Below are 19,866 nucleotides of genomic sequence, written 5' to 3' on the forward strand. Positions count from 1 at the left end.
CTCTGAAATATTAATGCTCTTTGTATTATGGCAGAACATGGGTCAAATTTAAATTCATCTGCTAAAGATACAACATACCAAGCAGGTATCAGAAATGTTAGAGGGCTCTGTCCATCATGAAGAAAAGCCACGGGTAATATCCAAACTATTTAACAGGCACCAACAATCAGAATGGATGTTCAACTAATCAGAGCAGATGCTGGCCATAGTGGTCCATACCAGTTGAATTCAGCTGCGTTAAAGGTCTGTTCTTTTAAACTCCAATTTTTGTGGAGACACCATTTTCAGGGCTTATTATATCCTTGTAAGAAATATTTTCATGCAAAAAAATAGAATTATTTGTTCTAAGAATGAAAAAATACACTACCAATTTCTAATATACAAATCAGGAGGAATAAGAAGTAGCTATTGTTTTCTGTAAAATCTTATCACTTAATGGATTGGAAAAAATTGGCCAGTAAAATAATTTCAAATATTCATATTTTTAGCATTTCCCCCATTATTTCTCTTTCTTTTATCCAAGTTGATAAGCAGATGCAGATATTTTCTGTGAGGTCAACTTAGCTACCCAAGCTAAGAGGAGCTTTTTCTTAATATTTTCTGATTTGCTGTGCAAATTAGAAAGAAAATAGCCACCTACTAATATTTAGGTAAGCTCCTAACATATATTAGCATATATCCTTATTGTTTTGCCATGAAACTTTTAATTTCTGTGTCTGTGTTTTCTCTTAGTGCACATGTGTTTAACTTATTTGGATTTACTTAGCATAGCATTTAATTATCATGGTAAAAGGTTAAATACTATCAAATGATTTGGTATTTCAATATTTAATCACTTTTACCTTGAATGAGTAAGTGTCTAGTCAATAGATATTCAGTCATAAAGACATATTTTTATGGACATATATTTTTTCATTTTGTTTGCTTATGACATGGATTAGATAGTTTATGATCTTATATACTGAATTACCAGAAGAGACATACTCATAAGTATGTTCAAAAGACATTTTGAAGGACTTCTACTTACTGATGAGTTGATTTGCTCTAAATACAAATTAGAAACTCACAAATCGATTTTTTCCATCTGCTTAGAAACACTCTTTATTTAAAGTATTTGCATGTTCTAAAGCTTAGGTAAAATAGTAACGGGGACAGTATATGTACAAAGATAGATAAATGCTGTGGTGGTATCTTGTTCTGTCTCCATCTTGATGTATTAGTTAGCTTTCACTAAACAGGCACTCTAAAAAAGGGAAGGAAAAACAAATTGATAAGATAAAAGTGTGGGGAATTCCAAAATAAATACTGCTAACTGACCTTTTTTGATGGCTCAGTTAGGAGTGTTCTTATTATGGTACCAATTGGTTGCTTTATTTACTAGTACCATGCATAACTAAGGTAAACACTTGGGTAATATCTTTGGCTTACTTTTTCATAATTTCTGGACAGACATAATGATCTTTCTCCCACAGTTTTAAAAGTCAGATAAATTCCAAAACATTTAGAGAATATGGAGCTATAATTTTTAAAAGTCAAGTATTTTTTTTTAGCCCACTTCCCCTTTTTTAGGGTATATCTCTAAGTATAGAGTTGTATCTCATGCTCACTTATATGCAAAAAGAAGCTCTGTATATGTTAGAAAAAGAAGCCAGTTCGGAACCTCTGAACCAATTTCCTAATGCTAGTATTTTACACCTTAGAGTTTTTATCTTGGCGAACTGTAAAATGAAAGAATTAACTCATTAAGGAGTTCTGTTTCATCATAGCCACTCTGATTAAAACCTTCTCTACAATATGGTGCAAGAAATGGTCAGTCACTACTAAAGTTTTCTTTTTAACCACTGCTATGCATCTCAAGAAGTCATTAGTTTACAGCTACTTCCTTCTTATTTTTATGACTTTTTAGCTTATCATTAACCCCATTCTCTTATCCTGTACTCTAAGATGAGCAAAGAAGATAATATCCACAACATTTCCACTGCTTACTCTAGAGATAATAACTTTTTGAAAAAGAGATAACCCTGTTTCTTTAAACAACTCCTTCCTCTTTAAATCCATGATAGCTTTCCCTTGTCAAGTTAGACTTTCAGTGCATTGTTAAGGGAATCAGACAAAATTATTTATAGCATGGTCCATGCAGACAAAATTGGACTAAACATACTGGAATTGTTTATTATTTCTTGTAAACTTGTTTAATAATTCTTTAATATTTACCCCACAATTTTTTTAGCATCTTTATTGGAGTATAATTGCTTTACAATGGTGTGTTAATTTCTGCTGTATAACAAAGTGAATCAGTTATACATATACATATATCCCCATATCTCCTCCCTCTTGTGTCTCCCTCCCACTATCCCTATCCCACCCCTCTAGGTGGACACAAAGCACCGATACCCCACAATTTTCTATCCAGACATTTTTCAGGTTATTAAAGAAATGTAATGGATTAATAGCTAAACTTATTTCCTTCTAATTCAGTCTCTTATGCCACTGTGTCTGGACCTGTTCAGTAGGGTTGTTGTCATAAGACTAGATACAAGTATGTCAATTGTCTAGACATTATATAACTTTAAAGCAACTGCTTAGCCTTTTTAACAAGAAGTAATTAAATGTTAATTAAAAGTCCCATACACTTCTTTTCCACAGCTTCTTAGTGTTACCATCTGAATTTGCCAATTTCCACTTGGTTCTCTACATATATAAAGTTATACTCTCGTTTTAAATAAGAGCTGATTTTCACTATTTCATATTCAGTGCGGGAGAGAGGTTGGTATTATCTGCCTTGTTGAGTGTCTCCTTCCTTAAATCTCCCTTCTCATTTGGTAGCTAGTTTTCACCTCAACCGACTTCCCTTTCTCTCATTTCAGAACAGTATTTTTTGGATGCAAACATTTCACTTATTTCCATTCGCAAACTTGATTAATTCAACATGCACTAACTGATACCTTTTGCATGCTAGGCAGTGAACTAGATTCTGGAAGTAAGATATGGATAGCCAGTCCCTGCTCTCAAGGAGCAGAGTTCAATAGGTGAGATTGACAAATAAGCAAGTATTTGCAATGCAGTGTGGCAAATGAAGAAATATAGGGTGACATAGGAATATATAGGATATGGATAGTAAGTAACTTACAGGATAAAATCTGGCTACTGGTATCCATAATTCCTAGGTAGAAATAACATGTTCCGTAAGAAATATTCTTTGAGATTATATGAGTGTGAAACTTGTGCTTTCTGGGGAAGTCAGGGACATCTTTTAAAAAGGAGGAGGCCAACAAAGTTTGGAGCAAGCCACTTTGTTTCAGTCAGCCTTAGTTTTATTAGACATAAAATGAGAAAGTTTGTGTTACATGACTTCTGATGTCCTTTCTAGGTCTACAACTCTGAGTCTGTAAGTTTTGCTTTTGCAGTACACTGAAAAATCTAAATAGCCTAAACCTGTTTTGAAATCTATTTCAACAAATGATCCATAAAATAAATAAGCACAAAATTCAATTTTTTGGAAAAGTGGTCTGGCTGTAGAACTGAGTAGCCCCATAAAATATTAATTTGGTCATAGTGTGGAAATGTGAAATGATTGTTAAATGAGTCAAGGCCTTATTTGTGGCCTTTGGCTCATTTGGTAAGATTACCCATTAGCCATGTAGGCAGCATAACACGCATGGCCAAGCAGCTCATGGGAGCGTCCTAACAAATGTTAAATAAAAATTATCTTTCTCTAGCCTTAGGAATATATTGCTGTTATTTTCAAAATAAGACTGTGCTCAGCTTTAAAATCTCAGTCAATGGGAAAATAATTATATTCCTTGCACTTAAAATTCTGACTCCTATCTGCAAATGTGTTTTTTTAATATATTTTTTACATCTCTTTGGAAGTTTAGAAGTCAAATGAGTGTTGATGGTTTCTGACCGTCTTTTAATTTTATCACACCTGCCGGTATGAATTCCCTTTGTACCACTGCAGTAGGTATATGTAACATTTCCCTTTGCAGATGCAAAAAGTGTTTCTTCTTAGTCCTAAGATGCTTTTTTCCTTTCAGTCATTAACTTTGGTTTCATGAAAAATTCCTTCTCCATTTTTCTATTTTATCTATATCTTGATAATAATAATTTAATAACTGTTCTTAAAATCTCTGTATGATAATCCATTAGGCTCATTCAGTATTCCTTCAGCTTATCTACAAAAGAGCGTGTGCTTTTCTCTTTGCTCTTTTTAATGAGGCCTTCCTACCGTGGCTCTAAATATCAACCAAACAAGTTAATCTCTTAGGATCTGGCTATTATTAAAATCTCTCAAACATTTTCTGAATTTTAAAAGATGTGATTATTATAATGTAATCTGTTTACTTCCACGTGAACTCAAATGGAAATGAGTCTCCTGAAATAGCCACATTTTCTTCCTCCCAAATATACATCTGGCATTAAAAAAAACAGCTAATTTAAATCTAGAATCTGGGTTTCCATGACACCAAACATCTGGATGAAAAGTGAAAAATTCAGTAGATGTTTTCAAATATCCAAATATTGTGTCAGTAAAACAGTTAAATGACTGTCTGAATCTCCCCATATTTATCTGGGTTTTTATGCATCATATATGTGGCACTGTCAGTCCTTCCTAATGGAAAACAGTGTCAATTTCAGAAGTAATGTATTCACAAACAAGTATGGACTGAGTACCTATTCTGTAGGAAACATTCTAAGTGCTGTAGAGCAGCAGTCCCCAACCTTTTTGGCACCAGGGACCAGTTTGGTGGAAGATAGTTTTTCCACAGGGGGTGGAAGGGGGCGGGCGGAGGCTGTGGGATAGTTCAGGCAGTAATGTGAGCCACGGGGAGCGGCAGATGAAGCTTTGCTCGCTTGCTCCCCGCTCACCTCCTGTTGTGCGGCCCAGTTCCTAACAAGGTACTGGTCTGGTACCGGTCTGCAGCCCGGGGGTTGGGGACCCCTGCTGTAGAGGGTTCAAGGTTAAAGGCTTGAACTCCGTCCTCAAATGAATTGCAGTGCAGCGAGGGCTATAACACAAGTACACATATATACATAAAAGATAATGTGGAGTGAATAAAAACACAAGAGAGGAGGAGAGAAGGCACTGTGGAATTTTGGAGGAAGGTGACTAGTCCAGGCTAGTGAGGATTTTCTGCTGGGCCCAGTGTTTGGACTGACCATGATGGACATGCTAGCATCATGGAAATGGAAGGGAATGTTGTGATCACACATTTGAAATATGCTCTCCTTCAGCAGCTGGGAATTTTACTTAAATCAAATAATCCTAAATTAGCCAGATGATTGCAACGGTTTTTGTGTCATTTTTCATTATCACGGCCTTGGGTTTCTGTACAGTTTTTGCGTCTAAGTGTGTTTCTCAGGTATTTTGATGAGCAAATTTATATGCATCCCCCTTAAGAGTTTCAACCTGACACAAAGAAGCATACTGAAATTTACTCTCCGTATGGTCATTATAAAAAGTCTACCTTATACTTTGCGTTTCAAATTAGAAAAAAGATATAAAATTTTCACAGTTCCATATACATTGCATGCTTAAACCTCTATCTTCCAAGTTAGGTGATTTTTTTAATCTATTAGGATCACAACTCTGATCAACTTTTTAAAAAATCCCAAATCCTCAAGATTTTTGCCATGTTTGATCAGAATCTAGATTAAAGCAAAATGGTTTGCCTCTTCTTCTTCCCCCCACCCTGCCTCCCTCCTTTTCCTCACCATCCTTCTCTTTTTTTAAAAAAAATAAACGATCATTTTAAGCTGGAGGGGAATATGGAGTAATCTGAGAACATTTCTGATAATCTAAATTGTGCCATATGTATTAGTCAGCACTAATAAATTGGCTCAAGTAGCTAAAAGGTAAAGGGTGGCTGGATTTAGATAAAGCTGGATCCGAGGGCAGAAATGTGCACAGATCTGTTCTTTATAGCTACTGGCTCTGCTTTCGTCTGTGTGGGCTTCATTCTCAATCAGGCTCTCCCCATTTGGTGGCAATAATAGTCATCAACAACTCCAGGCACAAATTCTACTGACTTAGTAACCCCAGTGAAAAGAGAACACCTTTGACTGACAGTCCTACTGACTCCCATTAACCTAACTTGGGTTCCATCTTCAGAGCAGCCAGAATGATTAACTATGTTGATTGGCTAAGCCCTGAGTACATCCCTGAAGTAAAATCAAGGCACTTTTGGGCTTCCCTGGTGGCACAGTGGTTGAGAGTCCGCCTGCCGATGCAGGGGACACGGGTTCGTGCCCCGGTCCGGGAAGATCCCACATGCCGCGGAGCAGCTGGGCCCATGAGCCATGGCCGCTGGGCCTGCGCGTCCGGAGCCTGTGCTCTGCGGTGGAAAAGGCCACAACAGTAAGAGGCCCGCGTACCGCAAAAAAAAAAAAAAAAAAAAAAAATCAAGGCACTTTTACCAAAAGAAAAGGGAAAAGGTACTTCATTGAAAAACTTTAATGTTAGAGTGGGAAAGTCCTCCACTACATATCAGTAGAGCGGGTGGTTATCCCAGCCTTACCACTGCCTGTTTCTATGACCTGGAGTGTTAATTAAGCCATTGCGTCTTGGTTTCATCTACATAAATTAGGTCGCAGGACAAGGTTCTGTTTAAAGACTTTTTTAGCTCTAATATTTTGTGGTTCTAATCTCAAGAACTAGGACAAAGATAAGACACCCAGAAAATGCAGATTTACAAATAGTAACACAAAGCAGGAGATACATCACGTTTCACTTAGAAGTGCTTCCGGTAGAAACCCGACGTTAGCTTGGCAGTGGAAGAGCAAAGGGTTTCAGGTGGCTCCTGCATCCTGAGGTGGTGATTAGAAGCTCAGACAACTTGAGAGGAGAGGGGATGTGTGTGTGTGTATGTGTGTGTGTGTGTGTGTGTGTGAGAGAGAGAGAGAGAGAGAGAGAGAGAGAGAGAGGGAGGGAGTGAGAGAGTCAGTGAGGTTCAGAATTAACCATCACAAACTTTATTATTATAATCTCCATAGATATTTTATAAACCACGTATAACTTTGTTAACCTCATTTTACTATTACAGAGACTAAGTCCCAGGCACAGTCTTGTTCAAGGTGGCAGAACTACTGACAAAGCTTGAATGAGAACTTAACGTCTATTTTTTTTCACTCTTTCTATAGATTTTTTTTTTTTTTTTGCGGTACGCGGGCCTCTCACTGTTGTGGCCCCTCCCATTGCGGAGCACAGGCTCCGGACGCGCAGGCTCAGCGGCCATGGCTCACGGGCCCAGCCGCTCCGTGGCATGTGGGATCTTCCCGGACCGGGGCACGAACCTGTGTCCCCTGCATCGGCAGGCAGACTCTCAACCACTGCGCCACCAGGGAAGCCCTCATCTAATAAACTTTATAGACCAGTGAGTCGAACTCATAGGGTAGGAAAGTAACCTTAAGGACTAATTCTCAAGGTGTCCTGCTTTTAAAAATATCCGGTGAAAAAGTTACCATAACAGAAGAGAATATCTAATTGTATAAAAAGTTAAATTACTATGTTTTTAAAAAAATATGGAGTGTATAAATTAATTATAATTATAATAAATTAATATTACTTTAAAATTAATATTGGATTTAAAAAAATTGTTTGCAGCAGTAAACATGCAGACAACATAGGAACATATAAACAGAAAGTAAAAGCCTGCACCCCATGCCCTACACAACATGAAGTGGTACAGAGCATGGGGTGTGTGTGTTTTTCCAGATGTTTTCCTTGCATGATAAGCATAGATATGTGTGCGTTTAATTAATTAATTTATTTAGCTATTTATCTATTTTACAAAAATTGGCAATACATGTTGTTCTACAGTTTACTTTTTTCATGCAACAATGTGTGGGGAAAACCTTTTCATGAGAATCTCCCATTTTATTTAACTATGATCCATTTGACAGGTTGTTTACAATTTTTTAGCCTTGCAAAAACTACCTTTTCATTTACTGTGTACTTCTAATTCATGAGATGATTAGAAATATCACTTGAAGTATTCTAAAACATCAGTATAAATCCTTTCAACGTGGAATAAAGATTATGATAAATTGGTTCCAGTTTGGACAAAAATGGAGAGGGATTAACCACAAAAGAAAATTATCATTAAGTGATTTCACCTAAAAACTGTTTCACTGATACATTCTAAGAATACTGTAGATCTGTTTGCATGTACTTGATAAACCAGTTTAACCCCAAAGGGGTGAGAAAAAGAAAAAAAGAGAGTCTAAGGTCAATATCTGGAATACAGGTAATATCTCACTTTCGAATGAGTCTTTAGAAAAAAGGCAATTAAAAAAATATTTTCTGTCTACGTTGAGTCATGAGTCATACGTGTCTTACTAACTTTTTGAACAGTTGTCAGTTGATATTCAAAGTAAGAGGATATTTGTGATTCACCTCTCTTCAACAGTGGCTTTAAATTATTTGGGGATGTGAAAAACTTTGACCTATGCTGGTTCTTTCTTGATGAAGGGAATCATCATCATCGCTATTATGTTACAATGTGTGTTCTTATGAGTAAGTTGAGCCACCTCTGAGACGCTGGACCAGGGTGGGTTGGCCCCCATCAGTGAACAGACTAAACTATAGCCTCAGTCCAAGAATATAGAAACTGACAACAAATTATTGCTTGTGGTCTACTTCCAGTTTTCAAGTGCAAACATACCAAAGTTTATTTTAAATTTGAGCCAGTCAGACATTTAGCAATATACATCAAAGAAGAAGTGAAGGCTTCCCATGTTTATTATTTCAATATGATGTCTGTTCTAATAAAGTAGAAGAATGCCTATGATAGATCATGTAGTAGAAATTCTCTAGTTCCACAGTTTGGCCTTAAATATATACATATATTTGTAAATTAATCCAAAACACATTGCCATGGTTCCAATTCCTCTGAAAGCTGATTGTTTTTCATTCCTTTTTTAATTTTAGAAATACAGTGGCCGACTGCCAGAACACTTTCAGATAAACAGTCCACTCCCTGTATAAAAGGGGCATAGAATCATGAATGTTCAAAAACCACAGAACGTTATTTAAATAAGTTAAAGTTATTATGGTCTTCCCTATTAATTAAAAAAAAAAAAGCCATCTGTGCAAGGTGAATTTTGGTACGGTCCCAATTTTTTTAATGATTGTGGATGGAATTTGCAACTGCTTTCATAGTGAAAGTACAGTTCAGGGATTCCCAAGATAAAATGCACTGTTTATGTAATTTTGTGGTCATTTGACTTAATTTCTAATAAAACACTGGGAAGAATTCTTGTTACTCAATCTGAATGTACAGCCCTGCTTGAAGGAATTGACTGTACACTAACTTCCCCTTTCTAGTCTTCTAGTAGCTTAACATCCTAAACCTTTATTTCATCTAAACCTTCTCTGTGTGTGTGCGTATATGGTTGTACATGTCTCTGCCTGTCTCCCTCACACACACACATACACACACACACCACAACCCACATTTTGTCAGAACTGTCTTGGGCAAATGCATCATAATAGTGAACAAGACTGAGCACACCAAAAAAAAAAAAAAACACTACATGAAGAAACAGCATACTGGATGACATTACCAATGCAGATCTATACATCCTTGTGATGAGTCTTTATTTTCATTTTCATTTTTGTTATTTGCAGAATTGATTTCCATTGGGCAAATAACCTAGAAACCTAGGCTTTCAACATCTTAGAGGAATAAAAAGTCAAAGGGTGCTCCTCCCTTGAATTTGGCAGGAAAATACCACAACAAGAAGGATTTGGGGATCTTTTTGGTCATTTTCCCTCCAACCAGTGTTTTCAGTCAATTAAAATTTGTACCCTAGGCCTTTTCCAGTTTGAAGCCACCCCAGCATCTGTGATAAGCAATCCTTCTTGTTTGTGCAGTCATTCATTATCTCCATTACCAAAAGGAGAATAGAGGACAATTACATTGTTTGGACGAATCAGAGTGTTAGGAGGAGTATTTGTCATGGTGGCAGAGTGCAGCACCTGACAGGCAACGATTGATGGCCAGGAATGAGTGTGAGTGGCCAAAGCAGCCTCATAGGATGCAAATTACTGACTGTGGATTCCAATTTATCCTGTTCATTTTTCTTGCCCATGCTGAAGACCATTAGTGGTTTTTGAAGCAGTGAAGGGGTCATTACTAATGTGGGTAGGCTCGAAGCAGGAGGGGGAAGGAGGGGAAAAGCCTTCTGTAATTACACAGCTTTCAGGAACAGGCTGGAGGCCCTAGCCAAAAAAATGTCAACACCTCGCAATCAGAAAAATTTATTTTCATTTTATGCTTAACCCATATTAACTCAACATTATCATCTTTCTTTGTTAACATTTGCAGAATATTAAAAGCCTGGCTTCTATATTAATACAAATCTAGTTAACCCCTTTTGCAATACAGGGGGTTTTGTTTAACCTAATGGCATTTGGGTTTGCTAATAAGTAATTGCACACGTTTTGGATAATGTATGCTATTATAGAAGATGAAATACCTGAAGAATAAAATCTTAGATGATTGAAAAACATTCACTCTCTCAAACACTGGAATGATTAGAAAGCTCTGAATGGAATACTTTGTTGTTCCTAATGTCAGCCTTTAATAACGTTGATGGGAAATATTTATGACTAAAGGCTTTCTAGTTTAGGAACGACTTTGACATGCTGTATAAAAGTTTACTTTTCTGTTTAAGAAAACCAGTGAATTTAGAGCAGAGACCTATTTAACAGACATGTTTTATAATTATGTACATGCCGGTACAGTGTCTCAAAGTAAATGTACAATTCTACAGTAACAATCTTTGATTTCAGAATGAGAGAGGAAAGTGGTTTGCTGATGGGAGGATGGTTTGTTATAAATGTTGGTGAGTTGTGATGGGAAGTAGAGAATTAAAAAACACCGAAACCTATGGCTTCATTCTCTTATTGCCACACTTTAGGGTAAAATATACAATTTCTGTATTGTACATAATTGATTCCTTGTGATGGTCACTTCGTGCGACCCTCTTAACCCAGAGCAGCAGCCAGTAAAAATGAAAGAATCTTCCACTGTCCCTTAAAGGAGTCAACATAAACAACTGTCAGTAAACTCTGCTGTAACTGAAGTGGTAGCCATGGCTTCCAAGAATAGTTGTGATTATGGACGATCTTACTTTCCAAACTGACTAACAATAATCTTAGATTAACTAGGAGATAATGATTATATTGAGCCATCTCACAAAGATAATATAGGAGACGGGCTGCACAGAGGTTTTCCAAGAAGTGAAGTAAAATGGGCCCTCAAGTAGTTCCCTTAGTGTAACTGAAGTGATTGTAGCCAACCAAAATTCTGACCCATCGCCAAAGTGCTGTGTGTCCCTGACTGATTGAAGAAACTGAATACCTGCAATGCTGCCATGCTTTGTGCTGCTGGCCTCCACAGTGTGGCAGGACCGGGGCTGCACAAGCAGGTTTTTGGATTCTTGTCTCTGCCCACATTTTTCCCCACACATGATTAAAAAGCTGTGATTAGGAAAATCAAGCCATAGACTAAAGAAATCACAAACGGTGGTTTCATTCTTAGACGTAAGTGACTCTTTCTTAACTTCTGATACATCTTTCAAAACATTTGTTTTTTCATTAGCATCCGTACCCTTCCGAAGAGCAGAAGAAACAGTTAGCTCAAGACACAGGACTTACAATTCTCCAAGTAAACAACTGGTGAGTGACCCCAAAATCAATGTCTTTCTCCCGTGGCTAAAGTAAGATTTCTCAATCATTGTCTTCTTTTTTTTGTTTCTGAAACAAATGAAATTGAGGAGGATAACTTCTGTGTTTCTACCTTGACGTGTGAACGTAGTGCACAGGGAGAGGAAGAGGTAACTAGGTAAATGGATTTGGTGAGATGTATCCCTCTTCTCTTTCTCTCTGCCTCTTTCTTTTCTTTTCTCTTCTCTCGCTCTTCCTCTCTGCCTCACTTTCCCCATCGCTGATGCTTTAAAATTCTCGAATTGAACAGAGCAAATTCAGTTCAGGTCATTCCCGTTGCAAATAGTCACTCTGGGTATTTTGGTGCAGTCCTCATGTGGAGTTATCAGTTCTCGGAAGGTTTCTTTAATCTAGGCTTTCTAGGCTGATGAAGATGCAGGTCCTTTAGCATCTCCTAGGAGAATTTTATTTACCCTAATTTTTTTTTGAACACAGGGTAAAAAAAAAAAAAAAAAAAAAGATTTCCCCATTTTTAGCTTTGCCATTTGGCCGATTACTCCCGTGGAGGTGCATGGGCCATCATGCTTTGTATGTGGCTTAGAGGGTAACTGAGGAGAAGGAGGGGCAGAGGATTAAATAAAATGATCACAGTGGCCAAGAAATGATATAGGAATTACTTATCAAAATACTGGCCCAGGTTTTATCAGCAGCTTAATTTTGTTCGGTACATTCTTGGGGTGATGTTCAGATTAATTGAACTGACAGTTCTCTTTCAAAATTCAGGGAAAGTATTTGCACGGATTTCAGGCCTTATACAAACTTAATTACATGGAACTCCATTTTATCATTCTAATTCCATGTAGCAGAGGTTGTATTTACAAATGAGAAGTCTCTGCCTTTATTCACAGCTTTCCTTAATATATTTATCAAAGCAGGTTCATTTACAAAGTGCTCTATCTGTGGGATACAGGCAGGCAGACATTAACAAAGCTTTTAGGTTTATCAGGCTCGCTGCCTGATGAGCTACCCGAGGGTCAATTGATTTTGTGGTTCTGTGATTCATTTTTTTCTCATTTTTCTAGGATCACAATGAGAGACATGCTTGGAGAATTAGCCAGTTTGTCTGCCTTATCTGTCAGGCAATTTTTTTTTTCCCAGGGAAGTCAAGCTACTTAAATTGGCCACAGGAACTGCCGTTATCTGACTTTAATGCACCCTATAGTGTGGATAGCATTTCAATTACACCAGTAACCAAAGCTTAGCTGCAGCCCTTTTCATGCCTAGTGCTGTACAGAAAGTGATGTGCCTACCTACAGAAGCAGAAAATTGAGTTGCCTTGCTTCTGTCAGGGTGATTAATGCAGAAATAAACTGCTAACCTGAAAAGAAAGGCAGAAAGAAAGGATAGACAATACAGACTTGAATTCACTTTAATTTTCTTCTAAAGATTGGAACTATGTACATTTAAAGATACCCTTTAGACCAAAAACTTGGAATAAAGGCTGTAATCTCCAGACAGGGATGTGTATGTGATTATACATTGATATGAGCCTCATAGAGTAGATACACATATGTCAACGTATATATATTCTCATTTATGTTCCTAGCACAAGCTATCAGTAGTCTAAAACAATAAAATGAATACATTCTTTTTTGATGGTAGAAGACTTATTTGCCCTGCATGTTATTTTATATGATACTGATTGTCAAACTGAGCTCCATTATATACAATGGTCCTTGATGCAGTGAATGTTGCTTTAAAATAATAATTTTTATAAATTTGCGGCAAGTTGAGGGTGGTTGTGATGGGAGTCTTGGGAAAAATGAAATATTTCTACATTGATATTTGGCTTTGACATTTGATCTTGCTCTTTTTGAAAGTGCTGTTCCCTATCATCCACTACCTGTACTTTTTGATGTAGTCATTACACTTGAAGAGTGAAGATGCTACAGTGGTATCTAAAGATGAGCGTTTCTCACAATTAGACACCTGCTTGGAACTTGGAGAGAGCACCCTTATTTTCTGAATTCCATTGAGCCCCAGGGCATGGAGGAGGAGTTCTGTCGGTGTGATAGCTTAGGTTTCTTGTTTCTCTATTATTTGAGCCGTGTTTGCCGCAGGATGCCAAGGGTTAGGATGTGACAGTCTATCACACTGCATACTTTCCATAATATGGCATCAATGTTGACACCTACGCCTTTACAAAATAATTCCATCTCCCTAATTTTCACAGTTCCTTCTGAAAAACCCTCTAATCCTGCCCTTAGGTCCGATTCTTAGTTAACAGCTACCGTAACTTTGATAATAAGGTGTGACTCATGAGGATAACACAGAAAATACTTTTAAAAGACTACCAGGAATTTCACACAGAGACTGAATTTTGGTGGATTTCAAAAAGATATTTAAAAGAGAATACCAGCTACTGTGCAGTATATTCTGAAACTGACCGATGTCTTGATGATATCATCTTCAAAACAGAGAAAACTATCCAGACTAATTTTAAAAGGCTTCATAATCACTGTTCTTAAGTGCCAAGTGATAACTAAAAGAGATGAGAAGAGTAGGCTAAAAACTATTTCTCCAGGCCCTGAGAGCTAGCAGCAAAAAAAAAAAAAAAAAAAAAAAAAAAAAAAAAAAAAAAAAAAGCAGGGCTCAGAGAGCAGTTCCTAAACATCATTTAGTCAGCTCTGCTAGGAAATGATACCCATTTCTCTGATTGAGGCCAGGACTTTAGACTTGTGTGCTGTGATGTCCGTACTCAAAGAATTAGAATAGTATAGAAAGCATCCATATCAGAAAATCATGGAAGACTTGCTGTTTCAGTTCTGCTTCTCACTTACCTCTTAAAATAAAAAAGCCAAGCAAGGTCAGGGTAGTTCAGTATTGCTGTAAAATAACCTCTGTAGTAATAAGCAATAGAACATGGCTTCACGCACTTGATGAGAGCAATAAGCAATAAAAACAGACCTGTTAAGATCAGTCAGTAATTTCAGAACAAATAAGCAAAAAGGAAGTTTAGGAGATAATTAAGGGAATTAAAGATTGTTTTATCTTAGCAGCCAGTGTTAGAAATAATCTTAATGGGCTTTTCCCATGTATTTACAGTAGGGAGTGTGCAAAAAGTGATGATACCACCAAATCAAAATGTGATTTCAGGAAAAGAGTGGATTCTATGACACTAAGTCATTTTTTCCTACAATTAGCCCTCAGAAGTCCATAAATAATCAATAACGTAATTAAGACTTTAAAAAAAAATGATGATAACCAGATCTTCAGTGTATGCACTTCGCCGACAAAGGTAATCACAAGTAGTGAGACTGGCTTTCTAGGCTGTTCAGTTGGGGGAGAGTCACATCAGCTGTGAAATCATCAAAGTGTGTGCATTAGGAGAGAAGAAAAGCAAGGAAATGAATATCCTCACCCTGAATAACCTCCTAACCATAGAGAAGCAAACATGATGTACTTTGACTGAATATTGATTAAATCTTGGAGGGTAATATAGCGTGGTAGGTGAGCACTTAGGCTCCGGAACCAGACCCTGGGAGGCTAAAAATCCTGGTTCCACCATTCGTCAGATGTTTGACCTTCAGCAAATTACTTAACCCTTTTAAGCCTTCCTTTCCTCATCTGTAAAATGGGGACAATAGTCATTTATATCTTATATAGTTGTAACATTTCAGAGAAATACTGCATGCTAAGTACTCAGCATAGTGCTGGCACGCACCATAGATGCTGTCTGTTGTTAAAATAGTTAAAAGTACATAATTGTAAAAATGAGAGAGAATTATGATGATTTCATACAATGATATCAATGAAGGCATCATTAAATCGCTTACAAACTGGAATAGAGATTTCTTTCAGGAGGAAATAGACCTATATTTAAGGGGCGATAAAATTTGAGAGCAGACAACTCACTGTGCATAGCTTCTATATTAAACAAAGCTAGACTTCTGTAGTTTCTTAGATGATCCTTTTTTTTTTGTAGTTCTTTGATGCCAGGGAGGTAAGATTAGGGAACCCTAGGAGGTAAGTGGCTTCAAATAGCTGTGAAGGTTAGACGTTTTGAAGGAAAGTCTTGGGTATTAATGTCTGGTATTTCCTCAGGAGGCATGCTTACACGCATTCATTGACAAAAGATGTTTTTGAAAATTATTTCTTTAATGAGGAAGTTCTTGCTTGAATAATTTGTTGGGATGCATTCATACATCTTTGACAATAGTAATCATTGAAATATAGTAAAGTCAACTTTGACGATTAAAACTCCTTAGGCTAAAAATACTATGAGAAAAATCATAACATTTCCATGTTCTCATGTAACTTTCCTCAATGCTATATAAGAATTATAATATTAACTTTTAAGTTCCTATTTCCAGGTTTAATTTTAAAAGGAAGAAATACCGTACTTCTAAAAACTCATGTCACTGCAGTAACTGTATCCTTATCTATATACCAACAAGCAAAGTCCATAGGGTGACTTATTGACAGAAAACAGGTATACTAGGAATAAAGGACTTAACTTTCTTGATAGGAGGCTGTCTCCAGGGCCCGCGTAAAAATGCATGAAACTGAAATTTCGAAGAACTTTCCACTTGAAGGTAGCTCAGAGAGTTCCTTTGTGTAATAGATTTCAGTGTCCTTGTACGGCCTCTCAAACTGAAGATATAAAATATCTTCATCCTGCTTGCCCCACCTTTCCATCAATGGTCTTAAAACAATCTTTCTTGCTACAACAGCTTTTAATAATCAGACATCCACTTTGTGGAACTTCCTCATGGGAAGCGACAGTTTTGTTTTACCTATTTCAGTTTGACCATGTGGACGAATTTTTCTAGACTAGATAAGAGCTTGCTCAATTCGGACTGAAGAACTGTGCCAGGGGGAATTCCCTGGCAGTCCAGTGGTTAGGACTCTGCGCTTTCACTGCAGGGGGCCCAGGTTCGATCCCTGGTTGGGGAACTAAGATATCAGCATGGCCAAAAAACAACAACAACAACAACCACTGTGCCAGGAAAGTTATCTTGGGAATCAGTTTTTCCCTTTAGGAAGGCTCCTTAACTACCCAGGTGACTTGGTTTTCTTACGTGCGATATGGAAAGATGAGGAGACAAAAGAATTTGTGTGTGCAAACGTATAAGTTAAGAGTACTCTGAAAATAAAAGGCAGTTTTGTTAGAAGACCTTCCCAGCCTTGATTAAAATATGGACAGGAACAGAGTGATAGCCTCAGGTAAGCAATCATTTTCCTCAGGAATCCATCAGTCCAGAGAGATGTGGGTACCCAGATGCTTTTCTTTGCCGCTTACACTTAAAAGGGCAATAATAGTGTTCTAGGTGGGTTTGAAGACAGGGTCAATGTCAGACCCTCTGTCAGTGAATCCCCAAGCCCAATTTGAAGCCTAATTAAATGAGTAGGAGGCTGGGTTAGTGGTAAAAGAGGTTGCACTTCTTTACAGCAAAGACAAGTCATTTTCAAAGGTATGTATCTTGTCACTCCCCGCAAGGAGAGCAGACACCAGGAAATACGTTGTAATATTAGGACATCACGAGTAAGCTGGGAATCGAGGAAAATAACTTTGTAGTAAACATATGGAATGATTGGCCAGTGGTGCAGGAAATCTAAATGAGGCACAGAGACAGCTGGACACTTTTATCTCAAGAGAAGAAGGATTGAAGGAGAGAGTGATAGACCAACGAGCTGGAGTTGAGATAAACCTAAGGGAATGAGCTGGCTGGACCAAACAGCCTCTCTCTGCTCAGCAGTTTCTACCACAGCCATTTGTTAAACACGGAGCTGCCGTCTTCGCTGATTATTTCCAAGTAACATCTATGTTTCTGAATAAAAATCCATTTGAATCTCAAGTCAGATTTGCCAGGTGCTAGATCCATTGTCAGCATTTAATGTGCTGAAACTGCCGATGCTGAGGAAAGGGAGGCAAAAAAGCGTGCTTTTGCATTCCACGTTGGTGAGCTTGAGGTGAAATGCTTCTCTTTCACATGGCCTCCTATGCCAGAGAAATCAGTGACCAGGGAAGGAGGCAGAGATGCCAGAGAGGCAGTGCCAAAAAGCCTCATGAGGTCTTTTGCTAAAACCAGAGCATTTTCTTCCCGACAGTCGCTCCTCCTGGGGTGAAAGAGCTGAGTTTGTGTCAGCAGTAGGGTTTCCAGTCTCTTTCCAGCTCTACCTAGCTTCCACTCACTCTGTCTCCATGGTTGTGTTATCATTCCTTGGGAACCTGCAGTTGTTTCTGAGAAGAAAACCAAAGGGAGGTGGTAAGAGAGATTAAAAGACGGGAAAAGAAAAATACACGTGATTAATGTTTAACCAGAGGGATTGCCTGGAAATTTAAATGGATTTCATTTTGCTCTGTCTACAGCAAATGGAACTGGGGGTGACCAGGGCATCAACCCATAGCATGCCAATTTTGAATCAGAGGGACTATTACAGTATTTGCCTGGGTTACTTTCTGTAGCAGATTCCTGACATTCCCACACTGATCTGAAAATTGAAGACATCTATTGTACCTAGGCAGCTGTGCCTCCGATCCATTGCCATGTCACACCAGCATTTCTAGACACCTTCTCTCTTGTAGAGATGGGAGTACCATTTCCAGAAATTGAGATTCAGTCCAAATTTGGGCAAGCAGCTCAGACTCAGCAAGAGCCTTTTAAAAGTGGTAAACAAAAGGAGTGGAGGGGGAAATAAAGGAAGGGGATGCCAGCGAGGGGACTCAAAGGGGAGGTTTGCTGCAATCCTTTACATTCAATTATACCAGCTCCTTTGTGCTTTTCCCTTTTGCTCTGCAAAGAAAGAATGAAATATGGTTTTCATAGCGAGCTGGCAGCATTATCTCAGGATGCATATTTCTTTGCTGGGTTGGAATGCCAATAAGGGGAGAAAAAGAGTTCCTCGTTTAGAGGAAAGTACAATGCTACAGAGAAAACACAAAACAACAAAAAAGGAATGCAACAAGTTTCTGAAACAGTTCCAAAAAATGCCCCTTAAAGAAAATACTTAAATGCGAACTTTTTTGAAGATAAAATTTCTCATGCTGAACCTTAACGGTTTTCAAAAGTCTCTAAATATGGGGGCAGGGGATTTCAGCCAAAAATGTAGACTATTTTTGATATTTGAAGGTTTTCAGAATTAGCCCCCTCTCTTTCATCGATAAAGACAATAAACTCCGCAGACAAGTCCTGGGTTAGGCACAAGGCTCTACCTACTTGTATACTTCATTATAGCAGTATTTGGAAGAGAGACAAAAGTTTGTTCAAATAAGTCCTTTATCCATCTCAGTTGGCATGATTGACATGGTTTCTCAGAGTGACACAGAAATAAAAGTCTGTATTTCAGTGAGTTGCATGTTTTTAAAGTAGGATGATATTGACTTGCTATGTACTTATTTTTAAGTAGGAAAAAAATGAAGACAATTCATTGAAAATGTTACAGAATTATAGCTGCTGATTCAGTAAATTTTCCTAACCCCAGTCACAGATCAATAAAGCTGTATTAAAAAAATTAATAGAAAGGAATCTTCCCATTAGCCTCTAACTTGTTTCTAGAATGCAGAAAATAGAAAGGGGCTTGTAAATGCAAAGTTGAAACAGAACCTTTAAATTAGAGGCTATTAAAAGGAAGGTTAAAAAGATAGATCAGAATATACCAATACCAAGTTGTTTACTTTCCCTAAAGTTTTTTACCTTTAAAAATGAGAGTCTTGGTGGCTGTGACTTTGTTCTGAGTTCTCAGTCCTTTTTACCACATTGCTGCCATTTCCAGTAAATATTTTTCCTCGTTTCTTCCATTACCCACAGGATAGAGTGTTTTTTAAATGTATTCTAAAAACTCACTCTCAGAGAAATAAGTATTTTATGAATCATCTTTAGGCCATGTCCTAATTCACTTCACTCATTCATTCATGCATTCATTCACTAGAGAGCAGCCTGCCAAAAATTACTTAGTTGAGAATTTGCTCCATTAATGAGTAAATGTAGGTCCCATTAACCGCTTGATCTCGAGTCTAAAACAAAAGACTTGTTTTTTTGTTGCTACTGTTGTTTTCATTGTGTTGGATTTTTCAAATATTAGAGAACGAGCATCGACTAGGTGACATCTCCCAGTGCTTATCCCAGAAATTCTATCCAATTCATGACTTTCAGAACTATTTCCTCTATTCTCTAGAAACAAGGAAAATTATT

General features: G+C 37.6%; 1 protein-coding gene across 1 annotated transcript in view; it reads left to right on the forward strand.

Annotated features, from left to right (window-relative positions):
* MEIS2 (Meis homeobox 2) overlaps window positions 1-19,866 on the forward strand; it is a gene marked incomplete at its 3' end in the record, with an annotated part of 201,479 nt that overhangs the window by 131,276 nt on the left and 50,337 nt on the right. Inside the window, exon 9 of the mRNA XM_079700012.1 lies at window positions 11,607-11,683. Coding sequence (XP_079556138.1) covers window positions 11,607-11,683 — 77 coding nt within the window. The remainder of the gene's footprint in view (window positions 1-11,606; window positions 11,684-19,866) is intronic.

Source organism: Hyperoodon ampullatus (assembly GCF_949752795.1).
Source record: "Hyperoodon ampullatus genome assembly, chromosome: 3".
Lineage (NCBI taxonomy): Eukaryota > Metazoa > Chordata > Mammalia > Artiodactyla > Ziphiidae > Hyperoodon > Hyperoodon ampullatus.